Source organism: Aotus nancymaae, unplaced genomic scaffold (assembly GCF_030222135.1).
Source record: "Aotus nancymaae isolate 86718 unplaced genomic scaffold, 86718_ANA_hifiasm-v0.15.2.pri h1tg000049l, whole genome shotgun sequence".
NCBI lineage: Eukaryota > Metazoa > Chordata > Mammalia > Primates > Aotidae > Aotus > Aotus nancymaae.
The window spans coordinates 28,361,563-28,381,401 of NW_026988463.1; the positions used below are offsets into that span (position 1 = coordinate 28,361,563).

Genomic DNA, 19,839 nt, shown 5'->3' on the forward strand with positions numbered 1-19,839 from the left:
AAGAAGAACTGATACTGAAGATAAGTCACATGTACTTGGGGGTTCATTATACATTTATTTCTATTTCTGTATGTGTTCTAAATTATCCATATCAAAAGTTCAAAAGAGCAATAAACGAAGTACACCCAGGAGGAAATGCCTGTGGCCCCCTGAAGGAGCTGAGGAAGCCCTCACAGAGGAGGTGACATTGAGGTTGACTTTTCCTGCCAGCCATAGTGACTCACACCTGTAATACCAACACTGTGGGAGGCTGACGTGGGAGGGTCACTTGAGGCCAGGAGTCCAAGACCAGCCTGGGAAACATAGTGAGACTCTCTCTCTACAAAAAATTTTAAAAAATTAGCCAGGTGTGGTAGCATGTGCCTGTGGTCTCACCTACTCAGAAGGCTGAGATGGGGGGATTACGTGAGTCTAGGAGTTCAAGACTGCAGTGAGCTATGATCGTGCCACTGCACCACAGACCTGCGTGGCAGAGCAACAGCCTGTCTTAAAAAAAAAAATGAAGTTGACTCTTCCAGAGAGGGAAAATGAGCAGAGTCCCAGAGGAGGAGAAGGGGAGGGAGGTGTCCAGACCATAGGCTTGATGTACTTTGGAACAGAGGGAGGCTCCATGGGTTTGACAGGGAAGGGTCCTAGGTGCCACCATAAGGCCTTGGAGATGGTTTTCCAGAGGGGGTGGCTGCACATTTGGGTTTGAGGAGGCCTGGGACTGGGGACAGGAGAGAGAGGGGAAGTGATGAGCACGGAGGGGGGCAGACAGGGCAGTGAGTGAGAGGGGATGGGGCTGGTGGAGCAGTGGCTGTGGGGACAGGCAGAGGCCCAGAGGCTGCTGGTGAGGGCTGGGAAGACAAGGAAAGCCCAGACTGTGAGAGGCACGGGCAGCAGGCCTATCTCCGGGACACGCTGTCTTCCTGCTCTGGCCTCTGCTCAGCCCTGGAATCCTTTCTTCCCAGGATGGCCCCGTCCTGGGGGCTGTGGGGAGCTTCAGCTGGTCTGGAGGTGCCTTCCTGTACCCCCCAAATATGAACCCCACCTTCATCAACATGTCTCAGGAGAATGTGGACGTGAGGGACTCTTACCTGGGTGAGAAATGGCCAGGGGCTGGGGACAGGTGGGAGATGCGCTGCCCAGGCTGGGGTCCAGGGTTCTGGGGAAGGGGGATGGGGGCTATGCTGCCCGGGGTGGGGGTCCAGGCTTCTGAGGAGGGGGGATGGGGGCTGCGCTGCCCAGGCTGGGGTCCACGGTTCTGGGGAAGGGGGATGGGGGCTGTGCTGGCTGGAGTGGGGTCCAGGGTTCTGGGGAGTGGGGGATGGGAACTGGGCTGGCTGGGGTGAGGTCCAGGGTTCTGGGGAGGAAGGATGGGGGCTGTGCTGGCTGCGATGTGGTCCAGGGTTCTGGGAAGGGGGATGAGGGCCTTTGTGCTGAGGCCTGGACCTCTCAGGTTACTCCACCCAGCTGGCTCTGTGGAAGGGGGTACAGAGCCTCGTCCTGGGGGCCCCCCGCTACCAGCACACCGGGAAAGCCGTCATCTTCACCCAGGTGTCCAGGCGATGGAGGATGAAGGCTGAAGTCACGGGGACCCAGGTTGGGCGTGGTGGGAGCCAGAGGCGAAGATGAGGGTGTGGGAAGTGATCGGGGCAGAGGAGAGGAGGGAGGGGCTTTGGGGGCCTTTGGGGAGGTCCTGGTACCTGGGGAGAGGCAGGACCTGGCCCTCAGGGCTGCCTCTGGCGGGGCAGGCAGCGCGACCCAGCCTCTGCCCTCCAGGTCGGCTCCTACTTTGGGGCCTCCCTCTGCTCCGTGGACATGGACAGCGATGGCAGCACCGACCTGATCCTCATCGGGGCCCCCCATTACTACGAGCAGACCCGAGGGGGCCAGGTGTCCGTGTGCCCGTTGCCCAGGGGGGTGAGTGGCCTATGGGACCTGGGCTGGGTGGGGTCTGGTGTGGGTGGAGGGGTCGCCCGGGTTGGGCCTGACACTGCTTGTGTTCAGCAGAGCGTGCGGTGGCAGTGTGACGCTGTTCTCCGAGGGGAGCAGGGCCACCCCTGGGGCCGCTTTGGAGCAGCCCTGACAGTGCTGGGGGACGTGAATGGGGACAAGCTGACGGATGTGGCCATCGGGGCCCCGGGAGAGCAGGAGAATCTGGGTGCTGTCTACCTGTTTCCCGGAGCCTCGGGATCCAGCATCAGCCCCTCCCACAGCCAGGTGAGGCCCCCCATCCCCTCCCCACGTCTTCAGCCACTTCTAGTCCCAGCTCCTTCCTGTGTCATGAGTTCACTGAAGGCAGCCTCCTGTCTCTGTCACCATTCCCTTCCTTGTTTTAGTGATTCGTCAGCTAATCACAAATCACCTCTTTTCTCTCCTTTGTTCCAGAAAGCCTTCCAACTGTGTGGGCAGTTTAATGGTTAGGAGAGCAGGTTTTGAGGTCAGAGACCAGTTCAAATCCCTGGCCTGGCCAGCCATCCTGAGCTGCGTGACCTACCGCAGGTGACTGACAGTCTCTGTCAGCCTTAGTTTCTTCCTATAAAACCAACTCCTTAGGCTTCTTGTAGAAATAACAGTGAGAGTGCTAAGGCCCCCAGCACCGCACTCGCTGAATGTTCACGAGTGACCTAACCAGTGTCAAGTACACGAATCTGTTATACACCAATTGTTAGGCTCTTATTTCATCACCAACCTGCACCCTCATGACGGGCTGGACCCAGAGAGCTCCCTTCTCTGTTTAGGGGCTCCTGAGGTCCTTACCCCATTTGCTTTTTTTTTTTTTTTTTTTTTTTTTGAGAGAGAGTCTCACTCTGTCAGCCAGCCTGGAGTGCAGTGGTGAAATCTTGGCTCACTGCAACCTCCACCTCCTGGGTTCAAGCGATTCTCCTGCCTCAGTCTTCCGCGTAGCTGGGATTACAGGCGCCTGCCACCACGCCTGGCTAATTTATATATATATATATATATTTTTGTTTTGTTTTGTTTTTTGTTTTTTTTTGAGACGGAGTTTCACTCTTGTTACCCAGGCTGGAGTGCAATGGCGCGATCTCAGCTCACTGCAACCTCCACCTCCTGGGTTCAGGCAATTCTCCTGCCTCAGCCTCCTGAGTAGCTGGGATTACAGGCACATGCCACCGTGCCCAGCTAATTTTTTTGTATTTTTAGTAGAGACGGGGTTTCACCATGTTGACCAGGATGGTCTCGATCTCTTGACCTCGTGATCCACCCGCCTCGGCCTCCCAAAGTGCTGGGATTACAGGCGTGAGCCACCGTGCCTGGCCTAATTTTTATATTTTTAGTAGAGAAGGGGTTTCACCATGTTGGCTAGGCTGGTCTCGAACTCCTGACCTCAGGTGATCTGCCCACCTCGGCCTCTCAAAGTGCTGGGATTACAGGTGTGAGCCACCACACCTGGCCGTATTTGCTTTCAATTTCTATCCCTTTATCTCTCCTTCCCAATTTCTATCTTCAGATCCTCTTTCACCACAATCTCTTTTCCAAATCTCTCTTCTCAAACCTTTCCCATCGCCTCCCTTTGGCTTCCGCCTCTCCTGTCTCTCTCTGGCCAGCAGATCGCTGGAAAGATGAGGAAACCGAGGCACAGAAAGATTGAGTCCTTGCCCCCTGCCTCGTGGCTCAGAGGTGGAGGAGTCAGAATTGGACTAGAGACTGACTGAATGAATGACACTCGGGTCACCAGGACACCCTTCCAATCTCCACTCCTACATCTCTTTCTTAGCAACCATCTCCCCACCCCTACCTCCTCTTTTCAGACTCTTCTTGGTGACATCTGTTCACACCTCACCCCTTCTGTCCTTCCCCCGCGGCCCTACCTCCGTATTCCCCTTGTTACTTATCTCCAAGTTCTTCCCCAGCCTTCCAGCCTGATTCACCCTTTTCTCTTCTGGCCAGCGGATCGCGGGCTCCCAGCTCTCCCCCAGGCTGCAGTATTTTGGGCAGGCGCTGAGCGGGGGTCAGGACCTCACCCAGGATGGACTGGTGGACCTGGCGGTGGGGGCCCGGGGCCAGGTGGTCCTGCTCAGGTAGCAACTCCTCAACTTCCCGCCCTTGCCCTCTGTGTCTGATTTACTGGTGCTGCCCACACCCCCAGCCTCGTTCTCCTCCCAGAAGCCAGTGTCCTGTCCTCCCCCCTGCCCTTTCCTGCCCCTCAGGAGTCTGCCGGTGCTAAAAGTAGGGGTGGCCATGAGATTCAGCCCTGTGGAGGTGGCCAAGGCTGTGTACCGGTGCTGGAAAGAGGGGCCCAGCACCCTGGAAGCGGGGGATGCCAACGTCTGTCTCACCATCCACAAAAGCACATTCGACCAGCTAGGTGCGTTTCCCCAGTAAAGGGGGCCCTGGGCTCTCATTCTATTAGGAGTCCCAATGCCATCCTGAGATGGGATGGGCCCAGAAATCCAATCTCACCTCCACATCCACTCACCACTTGTGCCAGAAACCTGGCTCATTCTCCCCCCTCCTCCTCACACCCAGGCCTGTGGGTCCATCTCCAGGGCTGACCTAAAGTCCAACCAGTTTTCTCTCGGACCCCAGCCGCTGCCTTCCCCCGGCCCCCAGCCACTGCCTTCCCCCGGCCCCCAGCCACTGCCTTCCCCCGGCCCCCAGCCACTGCCTTCCCCTAGGCCCCAGCCACTGCCTTCCCCCAGCCCCCAGCCACTGCCTTCCCCCAGGCCCCAGCCACTGCCTTCCCCCAGCCCCCAGCCACTGCCTTCCCCCAGGCCCCAGCCACTGCCTTCCCCCAGGCCCCAGCCACTGCCTTCCCGTAGCCCCCAGCCACTGCCTTCCCCCAGGCCCCAGCCACTGCCTTCCCCCAGGCCCCAGCCACTGCCTTCCCCCAGCCCCCAGCCACTGCCTTCCCCCGGCCCCCAGCCACTGCCTTCCCCCAGCCCCCAGCCACTGCCTTCCCCCAGCCCCCAGCCACTGCCTTCCCATAGCCCCCAGCCACTGCCTTCCCGTAGCCCCCAACCACTGCCTTCCCCCCGCCCCCAGCCACTGCCTTCCCCCAGCCCCCAGCCACTGCCTTCCCCCGGCCCCCAGCCACTGCCTTCCCCCAGGCCCCAGCCACTGCCTTCCCCCAGCCCCCAGCCACTGCCTTCCCCCAGGCCCCAGCCACTGCCTTCCCCCAGGCCCCAGCCACTGCCTTCCCGCAGCCCCCAATTATCTCCCACCAACACCAGAGTCATGACATGAAGCAGTTCCCACAGCTATTCTTGCACCCTCCCACCCACTTTCCATGAGGAACTAGAGTCAGCTGGTCCTAAAATGTAAATCTGGGCTCCTCACTCCCCTGCGTAGCCCCACCTTGCATTCACAAAGACCCCAGTCCTTCCCTCTGATCCCCTCTCTGACTTGGCCTCCTGGCCTCTCTGGCCTTGCCGCATGCCACTCCCCTCACTAGGCACGCTTTTCATAAATGTGCCAGCCTTGATCTCCTTTCTGGTCTTAGGCCCTGTTCTCACGGTCCTGTACGGTCTCAGACGGTCTCCCCACTCCTCACCTGGCTCCTGCTCATCCTCCGGATGGCTGCTTAGCCATGGTCCATCCAGGAGGCAGCCTGGCCAGGTCCAGCGAGTGTGTTCTCCTTAGAACCACAGGAGAGCCTCCCCTCACACGGATCATGCTGTGACATCACCGCCCATGTGCTTGGCTTCTTTCTTAGATTGTGAGGTTCATGAGAGCAGGGGCCATATCTGGCTAGCTAATCTACCATCTATCTACCAAATCTATCATATCTCTACTATCTATCTAATCTATCATCTACCTACCAGTCTATCACCTATTTATTATCTATCATTTATCAATCTAATCTATCACCTATCTAATCTATCTACCAATCTATCACCTATTATCTATGTAATCTATCATCTATGTAATCTATCATCTACCTATCAGTCTATCACCTATTTATTATCTATCATCTAGCTATCTAATCTATCACCTATCTAATCTATCATCTATCAATCTATCACCTATTATCTGTCATCTATCTATCTAATCTATCACCCATCCAATCTATCTACCAAATCTATCATCTATCTATCTAATCTATCACCTATGTAACCTATCCTCTATTTATCTATTATCCATCTATCCACCATCCATCCACCCATCCATCCGTCCATCATCTATCTGTCCATCTATCTTCTCTGCATGTATCCCCAGCATGTGGTACAGTTCACGGCCCGTAGAACTGTCCGGCAAAGATGTACTGCATGAACAAATAAATCAAAACAGAGCATTCTGGGTTATTCCTGCCTTTTCATTTTCCACTTCTGCACTTCAGGTGACATCCAAAGCTCCATCAGGTATGAGCTGGCACTGGACCCAGGCCATCTGACTTCTCGCGCCATTTTCGATGAGACCAAGAACCGAACTTTGACTCGAAGAAAAACCCTGGGACTGGGGGTTCACTGTGAAACCCTGAAACTGCTTTTGCCAGTGAGGACTTTAGGTTCTGGGAAAGGGGAGGGAGGAGGAACCCAAAGCTGGCCTGGAGCAGCCCGGTTCTCCGCTGAGTGAGGTGGGAAGGGTTAGGATGGTGGGGCTGGAGAGAGGAAAGTTGCGGCAGGAAGACCCGGCTCCAAGGCTTGGATGGGGCACTGTCAGGGCAGAGGGAGTGGATGCAGTGGAGGAGGCCTTGCGGTGGAGCGTGGAGAGGGCAGGGGGTTCTTGAAGCCTGTTCTCCCTCAGGATTGCGTGGAGGATGTAGTGAGCCCCATCATTCTGCGCCTCAACTTCTCCCTGCTGAGAGAGCCCATCCCCTCCCCCAAGAACCTTCGCCCCGTGCTGGCCGCGGGCTCACAAGACCTCTTCACTGCTCCTGTGAGTCTTCCGATGGAGCCCCAGGGATGTGCTGACCTCATTGTGTCTCCATGTGCTTATGAATCCACTGTAGCTCCCAATCACCCACCAACCACATCCGTCCAGAGACCTGGCTCCAGCCTCTCCCCTCCTCCTCACATCCAGGCCTGGGGGTTCTGACTCCAGGACTGGCCTGAAGTCTACCCTGTTCTCTTCCTGGCCCCAGCTGCTGCCTTTCCCCCACCCCCCAATTCTCTCCCAGAGTCGTGAGATGAAGTGGTTCCCATACCTATTCTTGCACCCTCCCACCCACTTTCCACAGAGGAGCTAGAGTCAGTTGGTCTAAAATGCACGTCTGGGCTCTTCACCCCCCTGCATAACCTCCCTTGCATTTACAAAGACCTCAGTCCTTCCTTCTGATGCCCTCTCTGACTTGGCATCCTGGCCTCTCTGGCTTAATGGAATCCCACTCCCCATCACTAGACACACTTTCATAAATGCACCAGCCTCGCTGTCCCTTCTGGCCTTAGGCCCTGTTCCCACCTCACCCACGTCCCCAGGCCCTGCACACATCCCAGGCGGTTCCCACTTTTTCCCAGCACAGACTCATTCATTCCCAGATCCCTCCCGTTTTCTCATTCCCACCTCTGTGCCTTTGTCCCTGTTTCGCTTCTCATTTGGAAAACACTGCCTTCTGCCTTCTCTGCCCCTCTATCCTCTGAAGCTCCAGCCTCACCTCCCTCTCTTCTGAAGACCACACTCAGCAGCTGCTGCCCCTTCCCTGGTCCCTGTTAAACCAAGGTGGTGACACAGCAGATGCCACACAGCTGTTATAACCATCTGCATCTACTTTTGAGACTGTCCTGGAACTGTAGTTTCCTTGAGCATAGGAACTGTAAGGTCTGTTCTAGCCGAGGATAAAACGAAGAAACTGAGGCCAGCATGAAAATAATCCAATGCGAAGGGTTTTATTTGGGCTCCCGGGTGAGGTTCACAGGAAGGGCCGGAGAAGTCACGCGGACTCCTGTTAGACGTGGGGTTTTATAGGGAGTGGAGGCGTTTGATTGGTTGTGCTCAAGGTGAGTGGGACAAAATGGCGGGGAGTGGGGCCTAGACAGGACAAAATGGTAGGCAGGAAGACAAAATGGCAGGCAGGGAGTGGGGCCCAGATAGGACAAAATGGTAGGCAGAAAGATAAAATGGCAGGCAGGGAGTGGGGCCTGGATTGGACAAAATGGTATCAGGTAGGTCCTGGCGGGGCTTTTTTTCCCTGGGCTCCCAGTGCGGGGGTTGTGTGCGAGCTCCTGGCAAGGGAAGGAGGTGTGTCCGAGCTCCCGGCGAGGGGAGGGGGTGTGCCCGAGCTCCCCAAGAGGGGAGGGGGTGTGTCCAAGCTCTCCGCGAGGGAGTGGGGAGCGTCCGAGCTCCCGGCGAGGGAAGTGGTGGGGGGTGTGCGTGAGCTCCTGGCGACGCTACCAGCCTTACAGGAACCATGGGGAATTCCTGGCATTTCCACCTTCCCCCAGCCCCCACCCAACCCAGAACCTGACCAGTTATTGGCACTTAAGAATGTTTGTGGAATAAATGTTCCGGGATGAGCTGGAAGTGACTCACTGAACTTTATGTCCCTTGAAGCCAAGGATCTTGTTTTATCTTTCTCATATACCAACCTCCAAACCACACTTCTGCCCCTCATTGGTGTCCAGCAAAGTCCTGGGGGCAGCGGCTTAGTAATGCTCAATGTTGGTGGGTGCTTCCAACGAGGAGCTTGGAGAAAGACTAAGATGTAAGATGGGAACAGAATATACTGTTTTGCCGCAGCTCCCCTTTGAGAAGACCTGTGGGCAAGATGACCTCTGTGAAGGGGACCTGGGTATCACCCTCAGCTTCTCAGGGTGAGCTGTGACACCTTTCATATCCAGACCCTCGAGCTTCCAAGTCCCCAGCCCTCCTGGGATGAGAAGTGCTTGTGCTGCTCTCTGGCTGTCTTTCTAACAAAAGTCATGTTGCCTGGGATGTTATCAGCCCAGAGCCCTGGAGTTCCCAAGGTCCTGTCTTGCCCTTCCCAGTTCCTGCCAATTTCCAGTGGAGTCCCACTCCCAGCCTCATCCTTCCCCCTTAGCCTGCAGACTCTGACCGTGGGGCGGTCCCTGGAGCTCAACGTGATCGTGACCGTGTGGAACGCGGGGGAGGATTCCTATGGGACTGTGGTCAGCCTCTACTACCCAGCTGGGCTGTCCCACCGACATGTGTCCAGAGCCCAGGTAACAACTGTTGTGGGCTCTAGTGGGAGGGGGCCTCTCTCCTGCCCTGCAGACCTGGGAGTTATAGAATGTTCTTTAAAATTCTTCTGTGATATGCGCTCTCTCTCTCTCTCTCTCACACACACACACACACACACACACACACACACACACAGACAGAGAGAAAGTGCATAAAGCATATGTACAGTTTAATGAATAATATTAAACAAACCATAGAGTTAACATCCAGGTCTAGAAATAAATCACTGCTAGCATCCCCAGTACCTTCTCCCCGTGTGTCTTTCCCCATCACAGATCCACTCTCTCCCCAAAGGTCATTATTATTCTGACTTTGTGGTCATCATTTCCTTGTATTTCCCTCTCCTTCACTCGATCCCTCCTTCCCTCCCCTCCTCCCTCCCTTCCTTCCCTCTCTCTTTCTCTCTTTTTTTTGAGACAGAGTCTCACTCTGTCACCCAGGCTGGAGTGCAGCGGCACAATGACCATTCACTGCAGCCTAGACGTCCTGGGCTCAAGCAATCCTCCCACCACAGCCTCCTGAGTAGCTGGGACTACAGGTGCATGCCACCACCCCCAGCTAATTTTTTATTTTTTATTTTACTTACTTATTTATTTTTTAGAGACAGGGTTTCACCATGCTTCCCAGGCTGGTCTCAAACTCCTGGCTCAAGTAATCCTCCTACCTCAGCCTCCCAAAGTGCTGAGATTACAGATGTGAGCCACTGTGCCTGACCATATTGTTTCTGTGTGTGGGTCTTGTTTAAAAAACATTTCCAGGTTATAAAAATAGCTCCCTATATTATTTTCCAAATGCTTCATCATTTTGCTTTTTCACATTTAAGTCTTTAATCTATTTGGAATTTATTTTAATTTATGGAGTGAGGTAGGGATCCAATTTCTTTTTCTTCTTTCTTCATTCTCCTCCTCCTCCTCCTCTTGTTCTTTATTTTTCTTCTTATTCTTTTTTTTTTTTCTTGGTATGAGTCCATTTTCCTGGCATTGATGGAAATTGATTGAAAAGTCTGTCTTTGGCCAGGCTTGGTGGCTAATGACTGTAATTCTAGCATTTTGGGAGGCCAAGGTGGGCAGATCATCTGAGGTTAGGGGTTTGAGATCAGCCTGGCCAATACGGTGAAACCCCATCTCTACTAAAAATACAAAAATATTAGCTGGGTGTGGTGTCAGGCGCCTATAATCCCAGCTACTTGAGAGGCTGAGGCAGGAGAATTGCTTGAACCTGGGAGGCGGAGGTTGCAGTGAACCAAGATCATACCATTGCACTCCAGCCTGGGTGACAAGAGTGAGATTCCATCTCAAAAAAGAAAAGAAAAGTCTGTCCTTTTTCCTGCTGCTCTGCAGCGCCACCACTGCTGCGTATCAAGCCCACACATGCATGTGGGTAACTTTTTAAAATTCATTCAACTCCTCTAGAAGCAGCCCCATCAATGCGCCCTGCGCCTGGCATGTGAGGCAGTGCCCACTGAGAATGAGGGACTGAGGAGCAGCCGCTGCAGCGTCAACCACCCCATCTTTCACGAGGGCTCTAACGTCAGTGCCTCCCCAAAGTCCCCATCCCCACCCTCCTCCCTTGTCCCCATCTGTCCCTCACTCCCCCATGGCCTTCTTTTTATCTCCATTCCTTCCTCCTTCTTCCCTCAGGGCACCTTCATAGTCACATTTGATGTCTCCTACAAGGCCACCCTAGGAGACAGGATGCTGATGAGGGCCAGCGCAAGCAGGTGGGTCCAGGCCAGGGGTCCCCCACCCTCCATCTCATGCCCCGGCTAGACATCCCTCTCCTGGATTCCTTCCTATTGGTCCTCCCTCTCTTTCTCCAGTGAGAACAATAAGGCTTCAAGCAGCAAGGCCACCTTCCAGCTGGAGCTCCCAGTGAAGTATGAGGTCTACACCGTGATCAGCAGGTGCCCAGTCCCTGGCCCTCCCCTTGGCCCTCTGGCCTTCCTCTACATCTGGTACCTCCCTCTGAGTCCCAAGCTGTTCTTCCAATGATGTACATCTAAGCTCTCCTGTTTCGGGACGGCTTTGTGGGTGAAAAGCCATATATAATGATGTTTATGCTGCATAAAGATGTTTCTGAGCTGCGTGCTGTGGCTCACGCCTGTAATCACAGCACTTTGGGAGGCTGAGGCAGGTGGATCACCTGAGGTCAGGAATTCCAGACCAGCCTGGCCAACATGGTGAAGCCCCGTCTCTCCTAAAAATACAAAATTAATTAACTGGGTGTGGTGGCACATGCCTGTAATCCCAGCTACTTGGGAGGCTGAGGGAGGAGAATTACTTGAATCTGGGAGGCAGAGGTTGCGGTGAGCCAAGATTATACCACTGCACTCCAGCCTGTGTGACAGAGCAAGACTGTCTAAAAAAAAAAAAAAAAGCTGGGCGTGGTGGCACGTGCCTGTAATCTCAGCTGCTCGGGAGGCTGAGGCAGGAGAATCTCTTAAACCAGGAAGTGGAAGCTGCAGTGAGCTGAGATTGTGCCACTGCACCCCAGCCTGGGCAACAGAGCAAGATTCTGTCTCAAAAAAAAAAAAAGTTTCTGTCAACGATGGACCCACATTTATGACAACGGTCTCCTAAAATTATAATGGAGCTGAAAAATTCCTATCACCTAGTGATGTCATAGCAGTTGTAACATTATAGTGCAACTCATTGCCTTTTTTAAAATGTCTAGACACAAATACTTTCCATTGTGTTACAATTGCCTACAATATCCAGTACAGTAATATGCCACACAGGTTTGTAGTACAGGAGCAACAGGCTACACCATATCACCTAGCCGTGCAGTAGGCTCTGCCATCTAGTTTTGCAAAGTATGAGGTTTCACAATGATGAAATTGCCTAAGGCCAGGTGTGGGGCTCACACCTGTAATCCTTGCACTTTGGGAGGCCGAGGCAGGAGGATCACCTGAGGTCAGGAGTTCAAGGCCAGCCTGGGCAACATGGTGAAACCCTGTCTCTATTGAAAATACAAAAATTAGCTGGGCGCGGTCGCATGTGCCTATAATCCCAGCTACGGGGGAGGCTGAGGCAGGAGAATTGTTTGAACTCAGGAGGCAGGTGAGAGAGAGAGAGAGAGAGATTGCCTAATGATGAATTTCTCGGAATGTATCCTTGGTGTATTTGTAACCTAATAATATATACACAGCTCTTGCTGCTTCTCTCAAATTGACTTGCTGGTGGGACACACACACTTTGCCTCCGTGGAGCCTTTCCCTACTCCCTCCAAAAGGAAAGCTGTTTCTTCTTTTTTTAAAAAAAAAACATGAAACAAATCCTGTCCTTTGTACTAAGTGTGAATGTGCTGAAGCAAAGCTGCTAGATGGAGATCAAGGCTTTTCTGAGCACCCTGAATTGGGGAGCTTGTTTCCTAAGCCCAACAGGATATGGTCTGTCACCACACAGAGGAAAGGAAAGGTCAGGTTTCTATAAAACTCAGAGTGGGGCAGAGGTGTGAGAAACTGTTGGGAAGGTCTCTAAGAGCCCAGCTGAGGCAGCACAGGAAGGGCGAGTGTAGGGCAGAGGGCAAGAGGGTTCTCTGCAGGGGGTGGAGGTTCAGGGGCAGGCCAGGCTGGATGCAGAGCAAGGCATCCCACACACTGTGGCTGAAAGCCTGTAGTATTGCCGTGGGACAGAGTTTGCTGCTTCTGCTTTTGTTTTTTTGTTTGTTTGTTTTGAGATGGAGTCTCGCTCTGTCGTCCAGACTGGAGGGCAGTGGTGCAATCTGGGCTCACTGAAGCCTCCACCTCCCAGGTTCAAGCAATTTTTCTGCCTCAGCCTCCCGAGTTGCTGGATTACAGGCATGCACAACCATGCCTGGCTAATTTTTGTATTTTTAATAGAGACGCGGTTTCACCATGTTGGCCAGGCTGGTCTTGAACTCCCAACTTCAGGTGATCCACCTGCTTAAGCCTCCCAAAGTGCTGTGATTACAGGCGTGAGCCACCATGCCTGGCCGCTGTTGCTTCTGATGTATGAAGTTGTTAGGGGAAGGAGGGAGGGAGATCAAGGAGTATCATTCTCCTTTCAAGCCACATGTAAGTTTCCCTTTCTATCCACAGGAAGATACTTACAATAAGAGCTTACAGTTATATATACCCACGCCAGGCATCGTTTCATGTTGCTGTTGTCTTACGGTGGTTTTGTCGCATCGTCATAAGTACTTTATATGTATTTACGTTTATTTGATTCTCCCAATAATTAAATTGTTATTCTCATTTTCACTGACAAAGACATCAAGAAGTGAAATACATTGCCCCTGTCAGTCTCCAAGTAAGCAACAGAACCAGGAATCAGACCCAGACGGTTTGGCTGCAGATTCCGTGCCCACAGCCATACATGGCATGCCCCTCTGAAGACTGGTGAAAGCTGGGTGGTTTACTTAGATCTGAAAACAGGCTTAGGCTGCACGTGGTAGCTCATGCCTGTAATCCCAGAACTTTGGGAGGCCGAGTGCTGTGATTACAGGCATAAGCGGGAGGAGTGCTTGAGCCTAGGAGTTTAAGACCAGCCTGGGCATCATAGTAACACCTCATCTCTAACAAAAAATAAATAAAAATGAAAAATGTTAAATTTTAAAAAATGAAAAGAGGTTTAGAACTAGATTTTAAGGTGAGAAAACAGAAGCATAGAGAGAAGGGTTTGGGGTAGGGAGTACAGAACACAGCCAGCATACTTAGGGAAAAATAAACCCTAAGATTTATGGAGGACTCCCTGTATGCTGGGCACTGCCAAGCCCTGGTCACAACTCTACTACAGGGAGATGCTATGGTTGGCATCCCTATTTTAAAGAGGGAAAAGCTACAGGCTCCGGAGATGTGAAGTGGCTTGCCTCGGTGACTCAGCTAGGAAGTGGTAGACCTGAGATGTGAACCCAGGTGGTTTGACATTGGAGCCCGTGTTCTTCGTCATCAGGCTGATGGAGGGTAGAGTGCTGGGGCCCAGGGATTCTGTGCGGCTGGTCTGGCTGCTGCATGTGAGGTGCAGGCCCCCCTCTGCTGGTCTGCTTGCTTTTGCCTTTTTTTGTTGTTTTTTTTTTTTTGAGACAGGGTCTCACTCTGTCGCCCAGGCTGGAAGGCAGTGGTGTGGTCACAGCTCACTGCAGCCTCGACCTCCCGGGCTCATGCAATCTCCTGCCTTGTCCTCCTGAGTAGCTGGGACCACAGGTCTGTACTGCCATGTGCAGCTAATTTTTGCTTTTTTTAATTTTTTGCAGACATGAGGTCTCTCTATGTTGTCCAGGCCAGTCTCGAACTCCTGGGCTCAAGCGATCCTAACTCTCTGTGTTGGGATTACAGGCGTGAGTTACCTCGCCTTGCCAGCTTGCTCATTTCTAGTAAAACTTTAGATGTTACGTGGTGAGAGGGCAGGGAGTGTGGCTTAACTTGAATCCCCAGTGCCAACACACAGCCTGTGTTTGCTGAAGGATGGTTAGATGGATAGACCCCACCCGCCACCTGGAACACTGATGTCCCTTCCACAGGCTTGTGTGTCCTGACCCAGGACAGATTAATCTATTTTCTCCATTCCCACCATGAAGGGGCCCTCACTCCATGTCTTCCTGAGTGACCCAGCTCTCATTCCTAGAGCCCCCTTAGACTAGCTTGTTCTGGTGCAGTCTCTGTAAGCATTACCAGAGCAACCACTACCTATTAGAGAAGGCAATGCAAACGCCTTTGCTCCATGGGAAAATGTTTGAACGTTAGGAGGGGTGAGGCTTAAGTTGGGCCTTTAAGTGTAAATTTCCAAAGGGAGAGAGAGTAGGAATGTTCCAGGAAGAGCTTGAACAAAGTCACGAGGCTATGAAAGAGCCAGTGGTGTGCAGGGCACAGCTAGCGGATCTGGGTGATTTGAGGGACTTCGGAGGGAGGAGAGCTGAAGCCGAGGCGGCAGAGGTTATGTGGGACCATCTTTCATTTATTTATTTTGAATAGGAACTGGGTCTCACTATGTTGCCTTAGCTGGTCTGGAACTCCTAGGCTCAGGCGATCTTCCTGCCCTGGACTCCCAAAGTGCTGGGATTACAGGCATGAGCCACCACCAATAGGTGGGACCATCATTATTTCCCTGAGACATCTGCCCGGCCCAACAGAGCTCTCTGCAGTAGGACAGGGCACAATTGGGAACAGTTTCAGGGCTGTTTTTCACCAACAGGCTCTCTCTCTCCAGGCAGGAAGAATCCACCAAGTATTTGAACTTTTCAACCTTCGATGAGAAGAAAATGAAAGAGGTGGAGCATCGATACCGCGTGAGAGCCTAGGGATTATCCACGTCTGCCTTCCACAGTGTGGAGAAAGCTGGAAGTTGGTGGAGAAGATGGAGAGGCGCCTCGGAGTAGGGCCAGGAGGGAAGTGGGACGTGGGAGGCTCCAGGGACCACAGTAGCGCTCTGCCTTTATTTCCTGCAGGTGAAAAACCTCAGCCAGCGAGGTCTGGCCATCAGCGTTAACTTCTGGGCTCCTGTCCTGCTGAACGGTGTGGCTGTGTGGGATGCGGTCATGGAGGCCCCAGCCCAGGTACCCGCCCACCTCTCCTCTGTCTCCAGACTGGCATCCCACAGCACCGCACTCCCTCTTACCAGGGACGTGTTGCTCATTCTGTGGCTAAGTGCTTCTCTCTCTCCCCAGAGTCTCCCCTGTGTATCAGAGAGAAAACTTCCCCAGCATTCTGACTTCCTGACCCAGATTTCCAGAAGTCCCATGCTGGTGAGAAGGGCCCTGAACCCCCATCACAAGATCAGCCCCCACCGGGGTATCCCAGGAAACGTACTGCTATAACAACTGTCATCCCGGAAAATGTCCTATAACTGTTCATCTGTCCCCTACCCCAAACCTGACCATATTTTTTCCTATGGTCCCTTCCTCAGTGAAGAACCCCTCAGCTTCACCCCTCTTCTGCCCCCAGGACTGCTCCATTGCCGGCTGCCTGCGGTTCCGCTGTGACGTCCCCTCCTTCAGCGTCCAGGAGGAGCTGGACTTCACCCTGAAGGGCAACCTCAGCTTTGGCTGGGTCCGCCAGGTGTGTGGGTGCAATGGCAGAACCCCTGCCCTGGACTCAGGCGGGACCTGGCGTGTCTGTGCCCATCTGCAAGCCCGGCTGTCCCCGGAGCCCTGAGCCTCCCCAGAGCCAGTTCCACAGGTTTCCCCAACCCCTTTGCAGACATCGCAGAAGAAGGTATCGGTCGTGAGTGTGGCTGAAATTACGTTCGACACATCGGTGTACTCCCAGCTTCCGGGACAGGAGGCATTTATGAGCGCTCAGGTAGAGACGGTGTGGGGGCAGCGGCCAGGCTGGAAAGAGGGCCCCTGGGGCTCCATCTGTGGTGCTGGGTGGGGATTTGTAAGCCTGGGGGAGGAGGGTGAAGGTCCCTGGGCAGGACGGCTGTCCCTAAGGGCATGGGTGCTGCTGCATCTCACCGCTTGGAGCAGGGACTGGGGGAGGAGAGGAGGGAAATAAACGTTGGGGAACCTGGGAGGCATCTGGGATGGCAGGAGGCTGGGTGCTCTCTGATCTCTAAATCAGATGGAGACCGTGCTAGAAGAATACAAGGACTACAATGCCATCCCCCTCATCATGGGCAGCTCTGTGGGGGGTCTGCTGCTGCTGGCACTCATCACAGCCGCACTGTACAAGGCAAGTGTTTAGTCCCACTCTTTTTTTTTTATTTCTTTTTTTGAGATGGAGTTTCCACTTGTTGCCCAGACTGGAGTGCAATGGTGCAATCTCAGCTCACTGCAACCTCCGCCTCTCGGGTTCAAGCGATTCTCCTGCCTCAGCCTCCTGAGTAGCTGGGATTACAGGTGCCCTCCACCATGCCCGGCTAGTTTTTTGTATTATTAGTAGCGACAGGGTTTCACCATGTTGGCCAGGCTGGTCTCGAACATCTATCCTCAGGTGATCCACCTGCCTCGGCCTCCCAAAGTGCTGGGATTACACACGTGAGCCAACGCGTCTGGGCTTATCCCACTCTTGACACCACCAGAATCCAACCCAAGCCCTCCTACAGACAGGGTGTTATAATGAGAACTCAGGTATCTGTGGAGGCAGGCAGGCCTGGACACACATTTTGGCTCTATCAGGTACTCACTGTTTAATGTTAGGCAAGTCGTAGCAAATCTCTGGATCTGTTTCTCTCTCTTTTTTTTTTTGTCTCAGTCACCCAGGCTGGAGTGCAGTGGTGCAATCTTGGCTCACTGCAATCTCCACCTCCTGGGTTCAAGAGAGTCTCATGCCTCAGCCTCCCAAGTAGCTGGGACTACAGGCACACCCCACCCCACCCGGCTAGTTTTTGCATTTTTAGTTAGAGACAGGGTTTCACCATGTTGGCCAGGCTGGTCTCGAGCTCCTCACCTCATGTGATCCGCCCACCTTGGCCTCCCAAAGTGCTGGGATTACAGGTGTGAGCCACTGCGTCTGGCCATTTCTCATTTTTGAAATGATAATAATGCTTATATCATAGAGTAGCTGAAGTGAGAGAGAGGCCAGGGCATGTGCACAGACCTGCCTGCATGTATGCTGTCCTGCTACGGTCATGTGTGTACCTACTGTGCTCGGGGCCAGCAGATACTTGATGTATGATAACTGTGGTTCACATAAACGTTCTTGCACAGAAACATGTTAGCTTAGTTGTCGTCTCCTCTTCTCTCTCAGCTTCTTCTTACTCCCAACTTTCTTCCCTGCCCTCTTCCCCAGCTTTTCTTTCTTTTTCTTTTTCTTTCTTTCTTTTTTTTTTTTTTTGGTATGGAGTCTTGCTCCATCGCCCAGGTTGGAGTACAACGGCACCATCTCTGCTCACTGCAACGTCCGCCTCTGGGTTTAAGCAATTCTGCCTCAGCCTCCTGAGTAGCTGGGATTACAGGCGCATGGCATCACACTGGGCTAATTTTTGTATTTTTAGTAGAGACGGGGTTTCACCATGTTGGCCAGGCTAGTCTCAAACTCCTGATCTCAGGTGATCCACCCGCCTCAGCTTCCCAAAGTGCTGGGATTATAGGTATGAGCCACTGTGCCCAGCCTTACCCAGCTTTTCTAATTTACTTCCCCTGATAGCTTGGCTTCTTCAAACGCCACTACAAGGAAATGCTGGACGACAAGCCTGAAGACACTGCCACATTCAATGAGGAGGATTTCAGCTGTGTGGCCCCAAATGTGGCTTTGTCCTAATAATCCACTTTTCTGTTTATCTCTACCCCTGTGAGCTGGTCTTCCTTGCACCCATAAATCAACTTACACGGAAACAACTTCTGCATAGATCTGCACTGGCCTGAGCAACCTACCAGGTGCTAAGCACCTTCTCAGAGAGATAGAGATTATAATATTTTTACATGTCTGTCCACCTTTTTCAGCGATGACCCACTTTTTACAGAAGCAGGCATGGTACCGACATACCGACATAAAATTTTATATGTATAAGAAATGTCACATGAAATGAGGACGTTTATAGCACACTTTCCTTGCATGGGAGAGCTCTAACCCAAGGACCTGAGTGCCAGTCTGGGAATAGTTGGGGAAACCTATTTGTGGGCATTGAAAAAGTTCTCTCCCTTTCTACAGCAACGGATGCCTGAGGCCGTCTTTTCTTTTTCTGTTTTTCTTTTTTTCTTTTTTTTTTTTAAAAAACAGAGTCTTGCTCTGTCACCCAGGCTGGAGTGCAGCTGGGCAATCTTGGCTCACTGCAACCTCCACCTCCCAAGTTCAAGTGATTCTCCTCTTCTCAGCCTCCTGAGTAGTTGGGACTACAGGCACATACCACCACACCCAGCTAATTTTTGTATTTTTAGTAGAGATGGGGTTTCACCATATTGGTCAGACTTGTCTTGAATTCCTGACCTTGTGATCTGCCCGCCTCAGCCTCCCAAAGTGTTGGGATTACAGGTGTGAGCCACCATGTTCAGCACGGTCATCTTTTCTTAATGGGGCTGAGAGGTGTATTGGGGAGAGGGTCAAAGTGTGTGTGTGTGTGTGTGTGCGTGCGTGCGCGCGCACATGTACACAGGCATGCATTGATCATGGGTTTCTGAACACACTTCAGGTTCTTCCATAATGGCAAGTGGGCAGACTGTCCTAGGAGGTGAATGTAGGAGGTAGAAAAGTTCCTCTTCAAAGTTTCTTTTCTTGTTAAAGAATAAATCCTTCTTGCTTGTTGTTAATAACTCTTTGTTAAGCCCTATCCTATGTAGCTGTTAGACATACTTACAGGCACATAGTACGTTCTATGTCCTTGAACTTTAACCAAAATATCTGTGCTGAACGTGCTCACAGGCATGTCCCCACTCGCAGCCTATGCCCCTTCCTTATTTGGACTTCCTTTCTGTTCTCCATTGCTTCTACCCTTTTAGAAAAATTTTAAGTTGTTAGCAAATCAGGTTTTAGTTTAGATTGTGAGGTCTGGCTCCAACCAATGGAGAGCAGACACAGCAGTAAGGACGACCTCAAATGTGTAAGGGATAAATATGTCTGCTTTTCCTTTGTTCATTGAACTCTTGTGGTAAGATGGCTAGTGAGGGTACCCTTCCTGCAGGAAGTAAAAATTGCCTTGCTGAGAGATCCTTTGTCTCAGTGCTAATTTTTCTTTGCAGCACTGAGCATCTGTTTCCAACATGAAATGTCCAGAGCTCATCTGAACTCCTGTGCCCCTTGAATGGGGTACCCAGAAGCCAGGAGAGCCAGGCTAGGAACATGTGATTTGCCAAATAGAAGCCCCATTAGGAAAGGTCATAGAGAATGACCAAAAGATTCCAAGTCCAGTATTAGGTCCCCAG

At 52.5% G+C, this 19,839-nt stretch overlaps 1 protein-coding gene across 5 annotated transcripts in view; it reads left to right on the top strand.

The window, feature by feature from the left end:
• The window catches only part of ITGAD (integrin subunit alpha D), a 36,701-nt gene extending 17,077 nt beyond the window's left edge, over positions 1 to 19,624 (top strand). For 3 of the 5 annotated variants that reach the window (XM_064362686.1, XM_064362683.1, XM_064362687.1), the window contains 20 exons: positions 954 to 1,083; positions 1,442 to 1,584; positions 1,765 to 1,905; positions 1,993 to 2,205; positions 3,895 to 4,025; positions 4,155 to 4,312; positions 6,284 to 6,438; positions 6,691 to 6,822; positions 8,620 to 8,693; positions 8,921 to 9,062; positions 10,494 to 10,610; positions 10,722 to 10,801; positions 10,901 to 10,984; positions 15,249 to 15,327; positions 15,487 to 15,594; positions 15,706 to 15,783; positions 15,983 to 16,096; positions 16,238 to 16,339; positions 16,601 to 16,711; positions 18,128 to 19,624. In XM_064362686.1, coding sequence (XP_064218756.1) covers positions 954 to 1,083; positions 1,442 to 1,584; positions 1,765 to 1,905; positions 1,993 to 2,205; positions 3,895 to 4,025; positions 4,155 to 4,312; positions 6,284 to 6,438; positions 6,691 to 6,822; positions 8,620 to 8,693; positions 8,921 to 9,062; positions 10,494 to 10,610; positions 10,722 to 10,801; positions 10,901 to 10,984; positions 15,249 to 15,327; positions 15,487 to 15,594; positions 15,706 to 15,783; positions 15,983 to 16,096; positions 16,238 to 16,339; positions 16,601 to 16,711; positions 18,128 to 18,241 — 2,406 coding nt within the window. In that variant the 3' untranslated portion in view covers positions 18,242 to 19,624. The remainder of the gene's footprint in view (positions 1 to 953; positions 1,084 to 1,441; positions 1,585 to 1,764; positions 1,906 to 1,992; positions 2,206 to 3,894; positions 4,026 to 4,154; positions 4,313 to 6,283; positions 6,439 to 6,690; positions 6,823 to 8,619; positions 8,694 to 8,920; positions 9,063 to 10,493; positions 10,611 to 10,721; positions 10,802 to 10,900; positions 10,985 to 15,248; positions 15,328 to 15,486; positions 15,595 to 15,705; positions 15,784 to 15,982; positions 16,097 to 16,237; positions 16,340 to 16,600; positions 16,712 to 18,127) is intronic. The other 2 variants (XM_064362684.1, XM_064362685.1) reach the window with 2 other exon arrangements.
• Positions 19,625 to 19,839: the final 215 nt, after the last annotated feature.